The sequence below is a fragment of the Strigops habroptila genome, chromosome 8 (genome assembly GCF_004027225.2).
Source record: "Strigops habroptila isolate Jane chromosome 8, bStrHab1.2.pri, whole genome shotgun sequence".
Taxonomy (NCBI): domain Eukaryota; kingdom Metazoa; phylum Chordata; class Aves; order Psittaciformes; family Psittacidae; genus Strigops; species Strigops habroptila.
In genome coordinates, this window is record NC_044284.2 from 22,543,148 (window position 1) to 22,563,273 (window position 20,126).

Sequence of the window (20,126 nt, forward strand, 5' to 3'; positions counted from 1 at the left end):
AATCAGCGGCGGGGGGCGGCCGCCCGCGCCCGTCTTTGGCGGGGCCGGGGGGAGTTACGCGGGGAAGGGGGAGCCGCTGGCGGCCAATGAGCGCCCACGTCCGCCCGCACGTCGCTCCGCCCCCGGCTCCCATTCATCAAGGGGGGGGACGGTGTCGTCTTTTCAATTCATTTATCTGCAGGAATGATTGCCGCTATCAGTCTCGCGTTCACCGCCCGGCTGAGGAGGTGAAAGTTTCTCCCCAGGAAGATAAACCGCAAAAGACAATATTGTGCATGATTTGCGCCTTTTTTTGCAAAGCGAAAAAAAAAAAAAAAAAAAAGGCCCCCCGAAAAAAAAAAATCGGGAGAGTGAAGGGAAGCTCGAAGAGGAGAGAGAAACAATCTCTCGGCCACTTTGCAACATTCCTATAGCCAAAAAAATCACTGAAGGAAGTTTCTTTTTTGTTTTGTTTTTATTTTTTTTATTTTTTGCTGCCCGTGTTGATCTCTCTCCGTTATTGTTGTTTGCAGCCCGTTTATTTTTGAGCCCACCCAACCCCCCCTCCCCACTTAAACCTCCCTGAAAAGTCAAAGCAGAGAGACAGTGAATATTTTTGGGGCACATTTTTATTATTGTTATTTGCAACTGCGAAGATCTCTTCCCCCCTTCCGCACCAGCCTCTTTTTTTTTTTTTCCCCTTCTTCTCCCCCTCTTTTTTTTTTTTTTTTTTGATTCCCCCTGCGCTGATGCCGAAGGGGGTGTTTTTGATGTGGTTGCTTTGGTGGTGATCGTCGCTGACTTTCCAAAGAGGGTGTTTTCGCCGCTGCTGCTGCTGCTGCTGCTGCTTCTCTCCGCGTTGTGTGTGTGCGCGCGTGCTTTTTTTTTGGTTGCTGCATCGACGCTGGGAAGATGCTTCTGGATGCTGGACCGCAGTATCCCGCCATAGGAGTCACTACCTTCGGATCCTCTCGCCACCACTCCGCGGCCGATGTCACGGACAGAGAAGTGGGACTGGGGATCAACCCGTTTGCCGACGGCATGGGCGCCTTCAAAATCAACCCCAGCACCCACGAGCTGGCCTCGGCCGGCCAGACCGCTTTCACCTCACAGGCGCCCGGCTACGCGGCGGCGGCCCTGGGGCACCACCACCACCCGACCCACGTCGGCTCTTACTCCAGCGCCGCTTTCAACTCCACACGGGACTTTCTGTTCCGCAACCGCGGCTTCGGGGAGGCGGCTGCCGCCAGCGCCCAGCACAGCCTCTTCGCCTCCGCCGCCGGCAGCTTCGCCGGACCGCACGGACACACCGATGCCGCGGGACATATACTTTTCCCGGGGCTGCACGAGCAAGCCACCAGCCATGCTTCGCCTAACGTGGTGAACGGGCAGATGCGCCTGGGCTTCTCCGGAGACATGTACGGCAGACCCGATCAGTACGGCCAGGTCACCAGTCCCCGCTCCGAGCACTACGCCTCGACCCAGCTACACGGCTACGGCCACATGAACATGAACATGGCAGCCCACCATGGGGCAGGGGCCTTCTTTCGTTACATGCGGCAGCCCATCAAACAGGAACTCATCTGTAAGTGGATTGAGCCCGAGCAATTGTCAAACCCCAAAAAGTCCTGCAACAAAACTTTCAGTACGATGCACGAGCTGGTGACTCATGTCACGGTGGAGCACGTTGGAGGACCCGAGCAGTCCAATCACATATGTTTCTGGGAAGAGTGTCCAAGAGAAGGGAAACCTTTCAAGGCCAAATATAAACTCGTAAATCACATCAGAGTCCACACAGGTGAAAAACCTTTCCCCTGCCCTTTCCCAGGCTGTGGCAAAGTGTTTGCCAGATCAGAGAATCTCAAAATACACAAAAGAACTCATACAGGTACGGTAACCTTCTCTGTAGCTTTTCTCTCTGCGAGCGGAAGCGCCGAGCGCCGGGACAGGGCCGGGGAGGGGGGCCGGGGCGCTGCTTGGCTGAAGCTCGGGCTGGGCGTGGGGGTACGGTCCAGGGCCACCGATTTTTCCGGGAGAGGCAGGCTCGGAGCTCCGCTGCAAAATGAGCTCGGTCACAGCCACGCCAGCAGCAGCAACAAAAAGAAAATTATCCCCGCCGAGGAGGCAGAGGGGGAGAAAGGCAGGGTTTGCTGCTGGGATTGTTTCGCGGGGGGGGGGGGGGAGGGGGTGTTGTGGAGGAGGGAGAATCGTAGCAACCTGTCCTGTTTAAATTTATGGGTTTTAATTAATTGTTGTTCGGCAGTTTTGACTGTGGCATGATGAGAAATTGTGCTAAATATTTCAGGCAGCTCATCCGTCTCCCCTCTGCAATTCAGGGCTTGGTAAATATTTAATTCCGAGGAGCGATTTTAAATAAACCGAGCTCGGCGCTTTAGTGTGTTATTGTTGTGCGGAGGGACAGGCACCGGGCTCCCCGAGAACTTTTCTCTATCGTGAGAGGTGGAAATACAGCAGCCCCTGGCTGGGAGAGTCTCTCCCCCTGCCTCCACCCCTGAGTGCCGGCAGCCAGCGCCGCTTTCCTGAGCGTTTTTGCAGGGGGGTTGTGGGGCCGCTCTCTCATTGTGTTCCCTGGCCGAATAATTTTCAATATTGCAAAAAAATACTGGGGAGGGGGCTGGGCTGGTTGGGAGCGTAAAATATCACGAGAATGAGCTGTAAAACCGGATACTAGACACTGAGGATCGTGTGTAAATACCACCACGCCTGCTGTCTCGCTTGGAGCATTGAGAGGAGGGAGAGGTGCCCAGGTCTGGGGCTGCAAATAGAACTCTTCCCTCCGAAGAAAAAAACCAAAAAAAGTTAATTAATATACACACCTACCACCAGCCCGCCGAAATGGGAGCTGAGCAGGGGTCGAAGGTGCGGAAAGGACAGAGAAGAGGCGAGGTTTTGGGGTTTTGAGCTTCGTTGAAGTTAGAAAGTTGCAAGTGTTTGAAATGGAGCTCCGGGCTTCCGTCCGGCCGTGCGAGAGGGACAATGAGCGATCCGGCCAGCCCTGCTTAATCAGATCCGTTTTTCCTCCCCCTTCCCTCTGCAATAGGTGAAAAACCATTTAAGTGTGAATTCGAGGGCTGCGACAGGCGCTTTGCAAACAGCAGCGACCGCAAAAAGCACATGCATGTGCACACTTCCGACAAGCCCTATCTCTGCAAAATGTGTGACAAGTCCTACACGCACCCCAGCTCCCTCAGAAAGCACATGAAGGTAAATGGAGGGCGCCTGATGTGCGGGGCTCGGAAGCCGCCTCGGGCCTGGCCCGGGGAAAGGGCTACAGGGACGGCGGGCAGGCGCGCCCGGGCCGGTGCCTGCGGGTGGAGCGCAGCCCGGGGCTGGCGGTTGCGGGGCTTCGTGTTGCTGCGGCCCGGTCCGAGCCCGGGCCCAGCCCCGGCGTCCTCCCAGGGCCCGCCGGGCCGCACCGCACCCCGCCCTGCGGCACTCAGCCCCGGCCCCTCGGGCAGGGCCTTTTGTCGGTGCGTTTTATCCGGGGAGGGAAGGGGGGACTCTGCGAGAAGGCAGCCGGTGGGCGCTGCCCGGCCTTCCCCACCGGGCAGGGGCCGGGGCCGGGGCCGGGGCCAAGGCTGGGGTCGGGGAGGCGGCCCCGGGGCCGGGACCGGCTGGGAGCCCCGCGGGGATGCCCGAGCCTGGGGCTCGGCGCTGGGTCGCGTTGTCTGGCGCATCCCCACCCGAAGGCGACCGCCGGCAGGGCCTCCGTCTTCCGACGCTTTCTATTTCTGCCCGGGTTTTCTCTTGCAGGTCCATGAATCGTCCTCGCAGGGGTCCCAGCCTTCTCCCGCCGCCAGCTCAGGCTACGAGTCCTCCACCCCTCCAACCATCGTGTCTCCATCCACAGAAAACCAGACCGCCAGCTCCTTATCCCCTTCCTCCTCCGCAGTTCACCACACGTCCAGCCACAGTACGCTTACATCAAATTTTAACGAATGGTACGTCTAAAACGCTAAAACAAAACAACAAAAAAACACAAACAGAAACAAAACAAAAAAGCCCCAAGCGAGCAAACAAATACCCTATTTAAAGACTCCAAAAATAATGAACACTTTGAAATCAGAATTTAAATAAGCAAACAAAAATAAAATGCTGCCAGTAGACCCAGGACTGAGTAAAATGAAGACTTCACTTTTTATTTTTCTTTTTTAATTATTCCTTTCTTCCCTCTCTTTTATTTATCTTTTTTTTCTCTCCTTTTTTTTTCCTTTTTTTTTTTTTTTTTTTGACTGTTCTACTCTGCTCTGTTCCAAGGCTTGATAGACGAAGGGGTTAGTAGAATGCATAAGAAGACAAGGTTACCAGGGCAAATGCCAACTGTGTAGGGCTTTACTGGCAACCACTGATTAGAGATCTCCAACTGCATATCTGCTCGGGCAGCGGCCTTCCCCCCATCCCCTCTTGTAAATACAGAATTATTAGCTTCAGAAACAAAACAACAACAACAACAAAAAGTACTGTTTGATTTTGTAAATAGTTATATCGCAAGTTGAATAAGGGGATATGTGGATTTGTGGTCTTTGCATATATGTGGGGGGAGGGGCGGGCGGGCGGGAACGGTGGCGGGGGGGCGGAGGTGGTGGGGGGGCAGAGGGAAGAGGTAGAAATTCAACTATTTGTACTGAATGGCAAGAATGTTCTAGTAAATGTGTACCAAAATGTGAATTACTTTGTATTATTACAGTCTAAACGTCGATCTAACAGAATATTATTGGTATTAATGTGCTTTTTTGTATAAAGTGCAACATTTTGTCCCAAAGTCCAGTCTAAGTAGTGCAGTAAAATGTTGTTACACGTCCTGTCAAGAAATTCGTATAGTAAAAGCCTGGATCTGCGTGTCAAACTGTTACATTTGTTTATGTAAAGTGATATTAAAAAAAGAAAAAAAGATATAAACTATATCTGTCCGTTGCTTTTGGCAAATACAAGAACATAATGTATATAAATCCTAATTTCCATATTTATCCGCATGTAAAGGTCCGGTTATACATGTTACAAGATATTCAATATTTATGGCTAGAAGAATTGGTATGTAAAATTTAGTTTACAGAACTGTTTGGTAACATTTCGTACCTTATTAAAGATTCTTAAATCCCATGAATTGTGGTAGGAATCCTTATTCGCTAAGTCAACCTGCTGCAACTCCAACTAGCTTTAGGATATTAGAATAAAACTGTCCCAGTTTTTCACTGCTTTCCATTATGTCATCACTAAAGCAGCGAAGGTGATATAAATGTGATAAATGAAAGGATCCCTGCTGGCATTACTATAGTGTGTAATTAGTATTTATATCAAAATTTATGAAACAAATTTTCGGCCGCAGTATAATTTAAATGACCTTTGCAGACATAGAATAACAACCATAAAAATAACAGAAATAGATTGCATGTGCTACATAAATATTAATGTGGGGAATTGTTACAAGAGAAGTGCTGCATTCCACTCCAAGACTGCCCATGAATCTGCATAGACTGGGTCCCTAAATTAAATTAATTCGGATAACATATATTAGGAGATTTAAAACAGAGGAGATTTCGGTTGCTATTTTAATTTAAGGCATTTATGACCATAACTAATTCTCAGGCAGTGGATTCATGACTTTCCTTGGGCCTTTTACTCCAGGAAGTACAGCATTGTTTCATGAAGGCTGTTGTTGATGGGTGTATTTTTTTTTCCCCTTCCTATTTTTTTTTTTTTTGGCTGATATTCCTTAAAACGTGATGTTAATTTAAATCAATTACTGCTTATGTTATGTTATTATTATTACTATAATTTTGCCAGTGTTAATAGCTTTCTAAAAAAATAAATCTAGGGAACAAGAATTATTTTATGTAATTTGATTATCTTTCTATCTCTTTTATTTATTTCTCATTTACTTAAGAAATTCGTTCCATTGGCTGGCGTTGATACAGTAAATTTGTAAATGAGAAGACAATATAAAAAATCTAAATTACTTGTGCTTAATGACTGTAGCAGAACGCCTTTTCTCTAAATCAGATTGTCTTCCTTGCAGTTTAGTTTGATAGATTTGCAAGCTGTACTGCTTCCACTAACTTAGCTACGGTTGTTGAAACTGTTGGGCTTTGTTCCTGGTTGTAGCTTGCATGATCGCCCCATTAAGCAGACAACATATCAACAGACAACACAAATCATGAGGTTGGCTAAAGCTGCGAGGGCTTGTGATATGTCATAGAGTGAATTGCACAAACTGACCTTCCAGTAGACCAGGATGACACTTTAACAGCTTCTTTAAAGAAATATTATGTGTACAGCGAGTCAATAGCCATATTAACTGCTCGGGGGGGAGGGGGTGCTGAGGATGCCGTTCTCTGCTTGCACCCGTGCGGGCGCTCCGCAGCTCCGGCTCTAACCCCCCGCCCCGAGCCCAGCAGCCTCTCCCACAGCAAAACCCCGCAGTATTTTCCTTTGTCCTTAACATTTGGGGATCTCCCTCGGAGTTTTTCCGCTGCCTCAAAGCACCCCTCTCGCCCCTCCCCCTCCAGAAAGAAAGAGTTTGACTTGATCAGTTGAAGTCCCACTCCTGCCAGCTCGGCGTCACCCTTTGCTCCCTGCAGCACCCGTGGGAAGGCTTCGCTTTAACTTTACTTTCTACAAAATGTTATTATTATAAGGCTAATATCAGTTTTCAATGAAAAGAGCGCCACCTTGCAGGGTTTGGCGAGATAGAAAAAGTTGGAGCCCTGTGGGACCCAGGCAGAAAGTGTTGGTACTTGAGGAAATGTAACGCACCGACCGGGCGAAAGAGCCAGGGGAAAAAAAATGTTTCATGTGCCGAAAACAAAACTTGCGAATCTTTCAGGTTAACTGTCCCGCCGAGTTGGCCAGACAGCGGTTTTAAGAAAATATCTTGAGCGTGGCTAGGAAAAAAAAAAGAATACAATCGTAGAGATAGTCTGAGCCATCCCACTGTAAAATAAACCCGGAGAAACGTGGTGGGGGTGATATATTTTAAAGATGCTTACTGCAAGTTTCTTTGAACTTGTGTAAAGTCCCTAGCGGTCGCTTAACACAGATGTGTGGTGACTTGTGTGTGGTGGAGCCCTTGTTTAATGAGTATTCTGTTAAACTTTTGGTCTGAGGTTTGTTTGAGAGTCCTGCAGCAGAAAGAATGATTTTAGTGGTGATGTTGCTGCTGTTGATTCTTTATCTGAGCCAGGGGACACGACGCAATCCTGGTTGTTCTCCATCCCGTGCACGTTCTGAATTAGCAAGGAGCACTGGGGCTGGAATTGCTAAGGAGGATTTCCAGTCCACGCCGTGGCTGTACTGTTCGCGTGGCTCTGGAGGGGAAGCGCTGCTTTGAGACCCCCGGCCGAGAGAGGGGTGGGTTTGCAGGCAGAGAGGTGGTGAGGTGCCTCTCGGCTGTTCCTCCGCTCTTTCATTCCCTAAAGCTAACTTCCTCCCAGCAAGCGCCCTTTGCGGATTTACTCACCAGGGCTTGCGGGGAGAAACGCGAACCCCGGCTCTCCAGCCTCGACGGGGGCCCTGGTTTTCTTTCTAACGTCTGGCTCTTGAGATGCTGTCGGGGTACTTTTCCTGTGTGGGTTATTCGGTTTCGAAATTGGCGGGGGCTGCCTGCCGAGCTCAGGGCAGGCCGTGCCGGCATCCCCGCGCCGGTCCGCCCTGCCTCTTCCGTGGCAGCCAAAACGCTGGGGCCGGCTTCAGCAGACTGCGCGTCCGCGGAGGCTCCCGCCGCCGAGGGGAGCATTCGGAGATACCCACCGCAGCACGGCGATGCTCGGGAAGCGTGCAGGAGGCCGTTCGGGGTGGGTGGGAGTGCAGGGAGCTCTGTGTGTGCTGTCCCCTCTCGGGTGATGTGCCCGCGGGGCGCACGCAGCCACCCCTGGCCCAGCTTGAGCTGTTTGCGCCCAGAAAGTTAAATGAAAAACAATAATCGGTTGCTTCCAGTTCCCCCTCGAAAGACTTGCCTTTCAGGTAGCTTTAATGGCTTGTGAATAATCGCTTGAATTTTTTAAAAGGCGAGTCCGACATTCATAAGACAAAGTTAGCTTCTCTAAAGCAGACACTGTTTGAAATGAGGGCACACACTCCGTGCTGGCCTCGACTCTTATCGCCCTTGTGTTAGCCGTAAGGAAGCAGCAGTCCCTGGACTGATGCACTTAACGTCGCGACTTTTATTTACTGATTTTCTGACCCCTCTGGTAAACGGCTCCGACTTCCTAAGTTTTCCCCACGTCCAGAGCTCTTGCTCCTTTAGGGGCTACTTTCGAAGGGACCCGGTGCCAGCTTGGCGCGCGCCGGTGCCGCGGCCGCGCAGGGAGCCCCGGGGCGCGGCCGGGTCGGCGGGAACCCCTTCGCAGAGCCGGAGACCCACTACAAAGCCCCCGTCCAGCAGGCAGGGAGAGGGAGGAGGTCCCCTCTGGAGAAGACTGCTGACCCGGGGCAGAGTGTTCCAAGTGACCTGATGCTGAGGGAGCCGGTATGAATTTTACCGCTAGAACTCTGAAGGAAAGAATTTGCGAGCTGTATACGCGTGAAGGAGGCTGTACTCTTCCCTGGGCACGTTATCTATCACCGGTGTAAGATGTGCAAGTGGGTGTACACACCCGCGCACCCCGTTCACACTCGCAGCACATCCATGAGCCCGCACACGGGTGTGCTTGCCCGTGCCCGCGGGTGGGAAGAGCCCGCCGCCCCGCGCACACGTGCGCGCTCTACACCTCGAAATAAAGGATCAATCCCCGCCGCGCAGCGCGGCGTTTCCGCTGGAACCAGCACGTTTTTCCCTCAAATGTGGCGATCTTACTCCGAGCGGGGATTTGCGGCCGGAGAGAGGCCGGGGAGCATGGGGAGGCCCGTCCGGGGCCCGGCTCGGCCTCGCAGCCCGGCCCGCGGAGCCGTTCTGCCGCACCCGTCCTCCGCGCCTGGCCGCGGGCCGCCACCGCAGGAGCGGGGGATCCCACGGTGGGGACGGGCACGGTCTGTTTTGTGGGCATAATGCGCAGGTCACACTGTCACCGCTGCAGATGCACACACGCTTGCCGGAATCACCGTTCCTGTTACTGGCTTTATTACAAATATACACCTATCTCTAAATACACATATATCTCTTGATCTATATTTATGTGTAAAGAAAGAGCAGTGTTTCTAGAAAGACACATGTTCATGTGTTTATATGGAGATATATTTTTGAAGGTTCACGTAACGTCTATTATTTAATGCAAATGTCTACGTACAATGGATCGCGTTTGTAACAAGACGGGTGTATTTTCCAAATTCGCCTGGAAAGATTAATAACTGAGATTCCTATTTTGAACAAGGCACAGGAGAGATTTGTTCAACTTGCTGAACGTACCAAGGTGGGTTTCGTTTCACCGCAAAGAGGCTGCGTTTTAGGGTGCATTGTTTATTAAAAATAGCCAATGTTTTTTATTTTGCATCAAATTATTTTTTTCGCTGCGAATGTCTATGGGTCAGATTTGGTTCATCTTCGATAACAAGAAACACGATCCTGTGAAGCGAAGGGGCTATTTTTATCATGCAGCTGGAAGCTGTCATCGATTCGTAACATTTATTTCGGCTTTAGAACGATAGTATAAAATAGCATGAAGTTTCCAGATGACGCCCGTACTGCAGACAGGATTTTTCAAGTATAATAAATCAAATTAATTACCTTTTTAGCTATATACGATCATACTACCTCTCTATGAAACTGCTATTAAAAAAATGCTCCGTGTGTGCCTCTGTGATTGTGCATGTGTTTACATCTCGGGACCCGAACCCAGAATGTGCTGCCTGAGGGTGGCTGGAGCAAGGTAGAGCACACGATCGGCGGGAGACACTCCAGCCCACGTCCACGCATGCCCCTTCGCGAGACGGGGCCAAAGCTTTGCTTAGCCAGAACCTGAGAGTTGCCTGTTGGCATGGACTTTAAGATCCTTTCGGATCTTTCTCATTTCCCCAAATCCCGTGAAAAACACGGCCAAAAAGGCTGGGGAGGGGGAGGGGGCGATAAAAAGAAGGAAGGGAAGGAGCCGTTCCCTCCAGCAGTCCCCGGTCCCGCCCGCCGGGACGTGTGTTTGATGTCGGTGGCCGGGGGCAGCGGTAGATGCAGGGCTGCCCGTCCGGGGACGGCTCCTGGAAATCGCGGCAGTGAGCGAGGGCCGTGTGCGTGTGTGCGCCCGTGTGCATGTAGATGTGTGTGTGTGTGTGTGTGTGTGTGTGTGTGTGTGTGTGTGTGCGCGCGCGCGCGCGCCCCGGCGGCAGCCCCGGCGGCGCATGCGCGCCCGCGGCCCGGCTCCACGTGCTGTTGAATATTTATGACTCTCACCGCGGAAGGTAACCGCGTCCGCCTCCGCGCCCGCGCAGGGCAGCGCCGCCGCACGTGCTGCCCGCACGCTCCGCGCCCGCCGCTCCTCCAGGGCGGCCCGTTCCGTCCCGTTCGGGGCTGCTCCTGCCGCGCCGTCCACCCTGCGCCCTCCGGTGCGCCCGGGAAGGCGCTGTCCCCATCCCTGTCTTCCCGAGCAAACGCGACCTTCATTTAACGGGTGCTCCAGCAAATCACCGCCCCCTCCGCACAGTGATTCTCGGCCCCGGGGTCCGCCGGCCGGGTTGCTTTTGGTGGACTTGTGCGGGAAAACGTAACGGAGGCATCCGCCAGAAAAGTACAGTCTCGGGGAAAGGGAGAAAGGTTCGCATAATGGATTCCTTTCTGTTTCGCTCTTCTTAGTAAAACCTCATTATACTGTATGGCACATCATATTTTATTGCTGATATATCGACATTGCATGATAGATTTGAGGAATGAACGCAAGGTCTTGGCATTTGTTCCGTTTGTAGGCTGCAGGGATTTATGGTTGGTTGTTTTTTTTTTTGAACGGACAGTAGTAATTCCCAGCACTCATTGTTCAACTGCACAAAGTGATTTTAAAGCCTTTTGTACTGTGGCAAAATTACATCCCATGTTATCAGAAATGTGCGTCTCAATCTTCCTAATTAGGTGGGTCTTTCTTTCCCTTCAGAGCTCGGTGGGGAGTGGGTAGGACGGAGGCAGGAGCCCGCCCGGGGCTACCGGGCACACCTGGGCCCGCTGCCCCGGAGAGGGCACGACGGCGGCCGCGCAGCCCAGCCCGGGCCGGCCCCTCCGAAGTTCCCAGAAAGGCCCTTCCGGGTGGAGCAGAGCTGGCTGGAAATCTCCGAGCGACAGTTCCCTCTCCGCAGCCTCTTTCTCCTTCTCCCGCTCCGCCACAACCCACCCCTCTCCATCGCCTCCCCTCTCCTCCTTGCCCGGCACTGTAGACCGACGCGCGTCCATCGGTGTGTGCGCAGGGCTGGGCTGTGAAAGCCCCTCCGAACCGCACCTTGAGACCCAGGGGCCCCATCCCCGCCTGGCTGAGGTTCCCTGCGTGCCCCGGCCAACTACAAGAGGCGACAATAAAGTCTATGTCCATCATGTCGCCTGTTTATTTCAGAAAGGGCACATCCCGACCTCAGTTTCCCCCAGTGGAAGCTTGTTTCGGACTCGCACTGTGGGCACCATTTACTCCGACCTTTACACAGATGTGTATGGACCTATATTTTTTCCTTCCCTTCCAACCAGGCTTTCTTTCCCCCCCCCCCTTTCATTTACCCCCTTAGCCGAAGGGAAAGCCCCCCGGTATTTGCAGGGGACGCAGGGGGCGTTGAAGGGGCCGGGGGCACCCTGGCACACACCTGAGCCACATGCCCCCACCTTCACCGGGGAACCCGCTCCCACCACGTAACTCCCAAGAAAACTGTTGATCTCCTCCAAGTGCGAGGCTGAACCTTTGCGTTTAGTGCTCATGGCTGAGTCGCTTCCTCCTTCCCTCCCACCCAGCTCCTTTCTTTTCCCCCGGGTTCGTCTTTCCGTTGTGCTTCCAGAGCTGCCTGGATCCCTCCGGCAGCGCTGGGGCAGGCGCAGGGCGCGGGCTCCGCGCCGGGGCACGACAGGGGAGCGTTTGCGGCGGGGGCAGGGAAAGGGGACGAGCCTACACTTTATAGCCAGCTGGACCAGGATGGGCTCTATTATTATTCCTATTATTATTGTTATTGTTATTATTATTGCATTCAATTTAAAATTAGCCCTTTGTAACTTGGAAAGTGCCTGTACATTTACCTTAAACCTGATTTCTTTCCTAGCCAATGGTGGCGGGGGCCGGCTAGCCTGTCCCTCCGGAGCATTAACCCTTATCGCTAGCTGGAGTGAGTGAGGAGCTGAGGTTTGGCCCTGAGGAGCTATGTGTGTAGATCTGGCACAGCTTTGCTCCCTTAACTCCTGGATCTTTGTTTTGGTGGCGACCAGGGAGAGCAGGGAGCGCTGTGCTCGCATTTCCCTCTGGCTTTTACACACACACACGCACACACACACAAATCCCCCTTTCCAACTTTCTGCCTTTTGCGCTTTCCTTCCAGTTTTTTTCACTTCTCAGACCTACTGGCAGCATTTGCCGTGATCTAGATCCCCGCCGTGGTAAGTGATACTTTTCTCCATTGCAAAACTCGCTCAGCTCTCGGCTCGCTGTCCCAGGGATGGGTGTAGAAGTAGTATTTGTTTGGAACAGAACTGCCCAACCCCAGTGGTTTCACGTCAAGCAGCACAGAGTAAAACTATTGTCGTGTATTAACTCTGAATGGGAGCAAACAGACCAAATAATCATTGCTGGCTCAGACAGTAGCATGGCACTAATGTAATTCTTTTTAAGTTTGCAAAGCAACTTCTTTTTTTTTTTTTTTTTTTTTTGTTATGCGAAGAGCGAGCCTGTGTTTTGGGTCTGATCTTGATATTTACAAAGCACACCAGACCATAACAAACTATACAAAGAATGCAGCTGCCATATGTGCTTTGTGAACATACAATTATGATTGGGGGGGTTCGTGCATTCAACCTAAGTGTTACAGACACACTGATACCATCCGCAAGGTTCGCGCAATACCTGAAAACTCACTCCATATTTGGGGGGAGGGGTCGGACAGGCGTTGCATTTTTAAAACCTCTCTCTTTTTTTTTTTTTTTTTTTTAAATCAGCTACAGTAAATGCCTCCTGGACATTTATTTTTAATGTACAGTCTGCAGCTCCGACTGGATCAAATTCACGATTATTCAGATGAGGCTGAATTTGAATAACTTGCTGGTTTCTCTCCCCCGCCCTCCCTCATCAGCCTCCCCCTCTCTTTTTTTTTTTCTTGTTTGTTTTAAAAATTAAGAAAATGAAGAGAACCGCTGAGTCCGGCTGACCTTTGGCTGACATAATTTAGCAGGAGACCGTTCGCAAATGAGAATTGGGTAAATTAGACGCTCTAGTTCTCCGGGTAAAGAGATACCCAGCGCCCGGCTCGCACCGAAAGAAGCCGGGGCAGGGGCTACCCCGCGGCCTTTAGGCCCTCAGGGCGGCGGCGGGAGGACGGTCGCGGCGGAGGGTCGCCGAGAGCCGCCGGGCACCGCCAAGTTCAGGGCACGTCCCCTCTGCCGAAAGCCGCCCCTGCGCGCCGCTGAGAAACGAGGCTGAAAACCGCATGCTAATGATTCCCCTCTCGCACGTCCCCGCTCCGCAACCGGGCAGAGGTCGCGGGTGCGCACGAGCGGCGGGGTAGGGCCCCGGAGGCTCCAGCCCCGTGCTGTCGCCGCACCGCTCCGCGCCAGCGGGCTCTGCCCGGCCGCGGGGAGCCGGAGCCGGGGATGATCCTCTGCCTCTCTGCCGGAGCGGTTATCGATCTACGGCGTGGCTGGGCTCCGCGGGCCGCGGCGAGGGCGCGAAGCGGGCGGCCGGCCCGGGGACTCGATGCCCGGGCGCCGGCAAGCGCAGCCCCCCGCCCTGCCTTATTAGCTTGTCAGAGTTTATCTCGTTAAGTTGTGCAGGACGTTACTCACATGACAAGGCACGGGCAAACTCTGGAGAGGGCTTAATCTCCAGAAGTTGCTGTCAATAAAAATCCCAAAACCAAACAAAAAAAACCCCCAAACAACCAAAACACAGAAACAAACAAACAAACCCCAAACTCCCCCCCTCAAAGGAAAAAAAAAAAAAAAAAGGAGAAAAAAGGAAGGAAGGAACAAAAAAGAGAAGGAACACCGCGTTTTGTGTTTTAACCGATCATTTGTTGAGCATCTGCGGATACTGCTGCTCTGCTCACGCAGGCTTGCTTGGGGAATGCTGTTTTAGAGACAACGGAGCGTTTTCCAAGCGCAGGCTAATGTCTCCCCCCCCACCCCCCCCGGAAGAGGTGAGAGCCATTCCCTTCCTGCGGCAGGGGGAAGGGCCCGATCCTGAGATCCTTAGGAAAAACTTCCAGCTGAAACAGGACAGAGTTCCGTGCCGACAGCGATCTCCCCCAGTCTAATGAGTCGCCTCTCCTAATAAATGATGCCTCTGCTCAGGTTCCTCAGTGGTCTGCAGCTGAGCCCGGGAGAATTTGATCTTTTATTTGAAGATGTGTTTTAATGAAGCTGCTGTAACGTTGGCATTTTATTAGGAGGTTATTGTTTCCAAATTAATACGTAATCTATCAGAAAGTCTATCCTACCAAACTAGATTCACCTCCATGCACTCCTTTCTACATTGACATGCATTTTACGACTAAGAACCTAGCTCCACGTTTCCCTGAATCATCAGACCATTAATTTGCTGGGGAGCTAGCTGTTTCATCCAGATGGATATAATTCTGAATAAACTCAGAAGAAATGCAAAAACATATGCTTTTCTGTCACCTCCCTCCCCTTTTTTTTTTTTTCTTTCCTCCTTAGTTGGTCTGTGTTGAGAAATGCCTTCAGAAACTTCATTATCTAAAAGGCAGACATAGAGGGCAGAGACTTTGGGAATAGTTCCCTTTTGTACCAAAACTTTCTAAAGTTAGAGCAGGGTTGAACATGTCCTCAAATCTGCACCTTCTGGGAGGAAATGAATGATGTGCCAGACACTACACTTCTAGTCAAAAAATACAAACCAAATGCTGCAAGGTTTGGAATTCTTAGGCCCATTTTCTGTGCATATTTTACAGTCAGAATGTAAAAAGGTCACCTCAGAAGTTGATAAAAACCCTATGTAGATGTTACTGTATATCTCTTCATTTTATTTCGAATAGATTATACTAACAATTCACAGCAAAAAAATTGGAGACCCACCCCAACAGGATACCTTTGCAGGTGGCAGGCCAAGCAAGCTCAAACAGCTCATGTGTTAGAAATAAATTTGAACTAGGTGTAATATTGCTGAAAGAAGAACATTCTTCCCCATCCAGTCCCCCTACTCCCCCACAAATAGGTATTGTTTTGCACTTAAAATTTCACCTTTCTTTGATTTTCTTGAATGGTGCAAATTTACACCCAGGTCATCATGAAGCATTGTAATAGAGGGTGGTTGCAGTGGAATTTTAGGTTTTAAAGTATTGTACACTAAAAAAAAATTATAACAGAGCAAGTGTAGTTTCTGTTTGACATCTGAAAGAACTATCATCTAGGAAATACCCTGAAAATATTAATCTGCTAGGTAATGTGAATGCTGAATAATAATGTATTTCCACTAGCTCTGCAATACAAATCAAGCAACATTGTAAATGCCATATGATTGATAAATCAAGAATTTGTAAATGCAATGCCAGCATCACAGCACTCAGGATATTTTTCCTATTTATAAAAATACATGTTTAAGTGTTCAGGTTTGTGTTTTCCTTGTCTTAACTTTATTCTTTATTGAAAGCTGTTGAACCCTTAGACTTCTGATTACTGGCATGTTTGGTTTAGGAAGTGGGGTTATAATACAGACAGTTACATAGCTAATGCAAATATCTATGTCTAATTCAAAATCATTATCTTTCATGCAGGTGAGTGAAGCAGGTTGTTTGCTTATGGCAATGTTAGTGTCAGTCATATTTCTCTGATTTGTTTAGTTATTGATTTTTATTTACCACTACTGCTTCCAGCAGGACTTTCACCGAGGTGAATATCCTTACTATAAGCATTTAGAATTGTCTGGCTAGTTTGTTTAAAACACTTGGGGTATTTTTTTAAAAACTGAATAAAAAAAAAAAAATCAACTCTGGATTAGTTTTCTGCTGTGATATTTGTGGGACTTGCTTAGTCTGTATATTTGATCAATATACAGTTTGGTTCATGCTTCCGCAAACATTTTTAATCATACCGCAAATTGTTGAATGTTCCTGAAAGGAGCAATGGACAAAGGCTTCCAGGAAGGGTAACTACATTAAACTGGTGAAACACATGACGGCTGAAAGAAGAGACTGAACGAAACCACACTGAAATCAGTGGGAGAATCCTGTTGAGTTAGAACAGGTTTCAGGCACAGTACAGTATAAATCACTGTACAGGTACAGCACTTTTAATCTCTTTCCAGTTTTGCTTTGGTTTACAGCAAAGTATTTACAGGTAACATTCTTGAGCTAGATTAAAATTTATTGATTCATGTCTGACATAAAAAGCTCTGTGTTTGGATGTAAGCACAGGCAGGAAAGCTGGACTGGTAATGCAGAGCTGATGGAAATGATACGCAAGGTTCACCTTATCTGAGCAATTATTGCTTTTAGGATATCTCTTGAACTATTGTTCTTTTAAATAAAAGTATAGTTTTGTATGAATGCAGCAACTATCTAAAAGATTTGGTCAGGTCTTTTCCAGTAAATAATTTTTTTTCAGCCACATGACTAAAAGTTGAAAATTGTCCAGATTACCAAATCTATATTCTTCTTTGCCAAGGAGTAACAGCAATGAGGCACCCCCTCCACCCCCCCCAACACTGCTCTACAAATATAACTTAGTAATTAATTCCCTGCTAATATTGTAACTTGACTGTGAAAATGCTGTTTTCTGCTAGGAGAATTCAGATGCAGTAAACACTGCTACAGCAAATGGATTGTTTCTGTTGGGATATGCTATAAATGGGTTTTAGTCTGTTCCCGCTGGAGCTGTGAGTTTAGGATCAGATCCTGCTTAATATCATATTTCTCCTTCTCATGATACTTACTGACTGTAGCAGAGGCATACTTATTAAAAATACCCCTCATCCCTTAAAAATATATGGACTTGCTTATCTAGAAAATGTCAGTATCATTGGAATTTTTAATTTTCTCCCCTCATTTGGAAAGGACCTAGAGACTCCTTTACAAACTTAGCTTCATATTTAGGTACTCTTTCCTTTTAAGTTCTATTGTGTACTGAAGAATAGCACATTTAATTAAAAAATCCTAACAACATAGAATTGTGCAGTATTGTCAGTACTTGTAGAGAAAGGGGCAAATTCTTGCTTTCTTAATCTGGCAAAATTCCCATTTGCATCAGTGTTATGTTCTTTATGAAGCTTGGACATATATTTTAAGATCCACCAATTACAAGTAAATTGCTTTGCTCTTGCTGCAGTGTTTGCCTGCTGGCTGGCAGTAGCAATCAGAAAGCTGCATGCTCCTAGTTTTTCTGGTCATAAATTAGGAAATGTTAAGATGAAATCCTAAAGCTGTAAACAACTCACTTCTGATACAAAAGCTATGCCAGAACTATCTGGCAGTCCTCTTCCAAGCAGGACTTTGAGTTGAACTATAGGAAAAGTTCTGAAGCCTTTTAACTTTTCCCCAGCCAAAGCTGTCATTAGTTAAAATATTATTTTTACCTGTGGAAGTACGATGAAAGGGCTTTACGACCCAGATCTGTTTATACTCTGCAGGTCTAGTAAAGAAACAAAATTTCCCCTCTGACATGCCCAAATAAACAATGAGCCTGTTTCAAGTTCCGCTCAATAAGTGTGTTAAATGCATAAAGTATTTTGAGTAAATGCCATGCAGCTGTTTGGTAGCCTGCAATTACAGCGGTATTGTGTCTGCCTGTGTTTGTGTACTGCTATAAATCCTGCAAGTGGACACTGCTATTTCTGACACATCGTGTTGCATTTTCTGTAAGTCTATAGGTTTTGTTCAAAGTAGGTGAAAATAACGAAACATTATAAATATTAGATATTCTTACTCCAGTGTATGGTGCCGTAAATCTCTGGAGATTTACAAAGAGACAGTAACAACATGAATGCAATTACACACGATACTATTTTATGAGCTAATTCTATAAAGCAGCATCTCAGCTGCGCACTGACAATAATTTTTCACAGCAACTTTCGGAATGTCCTATGGAACCTTTTAATAGATTAATTATTTGCTCATCCCAAAATAAATTTGTACATGGCTAGAATTAAACAAAAGGCCCACCACTGCTTCAGGAGGAGTTTTGCCTATGAAGAAACTTGGGATAGAACCAGTTATTTCAAGGCTCAGATTAAAATGCTGGAATACAATCCTGTCTGTCAGGAGGCTCTGCTCTGTCTGTGCACTGCAGCCATACGTGCCCTGCAAAGCCTTTGTACCGCCCTCTGGTCTGCAGAAGTTCTAGGCTGGCAAAGGAGAAATATTTGTTCTCTGAACTTTAGTTCAACAGGTGACTTCAAAGTGACCTATGAATTCTTCCACTGTTGTTGAGCTGAGATCAATAGCTAGCATGGTTCTAGGAAAATACATGTCGGTATTTTTTCAAGGCATGCTAATTTAAAAAATAAGACCTGGAAAAACACTTGTAGTGCTAGAGGATTCAAAGAGTTTTCAGAAAAAAATAACTGTGGAATTGTTATAGCAGCTGTTATAATCTATTATGTAAATCATCTGGGAATTAAACCAAAATATTTTGTAAGACAGTTTTTGTCAAATAATAAATATGCTAGCATTTAGACTTAATGTTTTTCCAGAGGTGTTATTGTTATCTGATGAAAATGAAATCTTAGAGTACTCCTTATTTTGACTGATGAGGATTTAATATTTATTTATACCATGCCAGAAAACGTATTTGAGAACATGTTTCTCAAAACTGGGTGTTGGAACTTAATGCTGTTGATCCATACCAAGTTGTATTTGTCTTCTAGGTGTCACCTAGATATTCTCACCAAATTCAATCAGAGATACTAAAAGATAAAATATGTGAAAAAAACCCTAACCAAAAGACATAAGTGTCTTGGGTCAGATTATTATTTAGTTTAATGTTCATTGATATCACCATTAGCCTTTCTGCAGAAATTCAGTGGTTACTCTTCATTGCTTATGTGTTGTAAACTGGCTTTTGTAAAAACAAGAAGAATCAGGCCCTTTAATAAATTTTTGCCCTTCTATACGGGGCATTGGTTGCTGCTGGTGCAACATGTCAGTTCATCAGCCTGTTGACTAAAGTACAGTATGATTTCACTAATGACTGGGATGCATACTGCAGATTACCACATTTTGCAAATTAGTGAGTAATCAAACAAACACCATAAAAATCAAGGATACTGCATAATGAAATACACTTTATTCATTTATATTTACAACCATATATTAGTTTTAATTATTTGTGTTAATAATTCATTGGGTGCTAGCACATGGGGCTACAGAATGTGGTTTTGGTTTTTTTTTTTTTTTTTTTAAGTTACGTTTTAGTAACCTAAGGCCCCATTGTACCACTCTGATATTCAATCCTTTGTGAGAAGATGGGTAGGCGCTTCTTTCTTGAGTGGGGGACCTCATTTCAGAAATAATGCCTAAGAAGGTCCTAGACCCTTGGGGCCAGCCTGATTCATCCTGGTGGAGATGCTGGGGAGGAGTGCTGCTCACCTTGGGAAGGTCACTGCAGCTGGGCTCGCTACTCACCTGTGTTGGCTTCCAAAGAGCTGACAAAGAGAGAGAAACTCGGCCCTGGCAGGTTAGAGCAGGAACCTGACTTGAGGCTTGTGGCTGCTCACTAGAGGAAATCTTTCTCTCTTGCTCCTTCCCTCCTTCCTTCTCCTTTTCTGGTCCATAAAACAAGCCCAGAGCATGAACACCACCAAACTGTATCTTTTACACATCTTATTTCTGGCTTAATGTCTAGTAATGACTCAGGGAATGAAAGCTTTTCTACTAGGTAGTTGTTGCATGCAAGGATAGCAGCATTTGCTGCCTAATGTATCCCTGGCTTTCCCTCCAAGGCGTCCACTTCCAGCACCAGTTTTTGCTGTTTGCCCAGCTGGGCAGAAATAATTTGTTTCATGGTGTGGGGTGAACTTCTTTCCTGAGCTCAGTCTGGACTTCTGACATGGTGGAGAACATCCCCTAAGGGTCTTTATTTCTGG

General features: G+C 48.1%; 1 protein-coding gene and 1 long non-coding RNA gene across 2 annotated transcripts in view; both read left to right on the forward strand.

Moving 5' to 3' along the window:
* The first annotated feature begins 172 nt into the window (after positions 1–172).
* ZIC1 (Zic family member 1) lies at positions 173–5,104 on the forward strand. Its single transcript, XM_030495279.1, has 3 exons — positions 173–1,867; positions 3,041–3,204; positions 3,754–5,104. The coding sequence occupies exons 1-3, from the start codon at positions 892–894 to the stop codon at positions 3,949–3,951; spliced, it is 1,338 nt and encodes a 445-aa protein (XP_030351139.1). The 5' UTR covers positions 173–891; the 3' UTR covers positions 3,952–5,104.
* A 7,246-nt stretch (positions 5,105–12,350) lies between these two features.
* LOC115611618 overlaps positions 12,351–20,126 on the forward strand; it is a 35,708-nt gene continuing 27,932 nt past the window's right edge. Inside the window, exon 1 of the long non-coding RNA XR_003992645.1 lies at positions 12,351–12,475. This is a non-coding gene — a long non-coding RNA (uncharacterized LOC115611618). The remainder of the gene's footprint in view (positions 12,476–20,126) is intronic.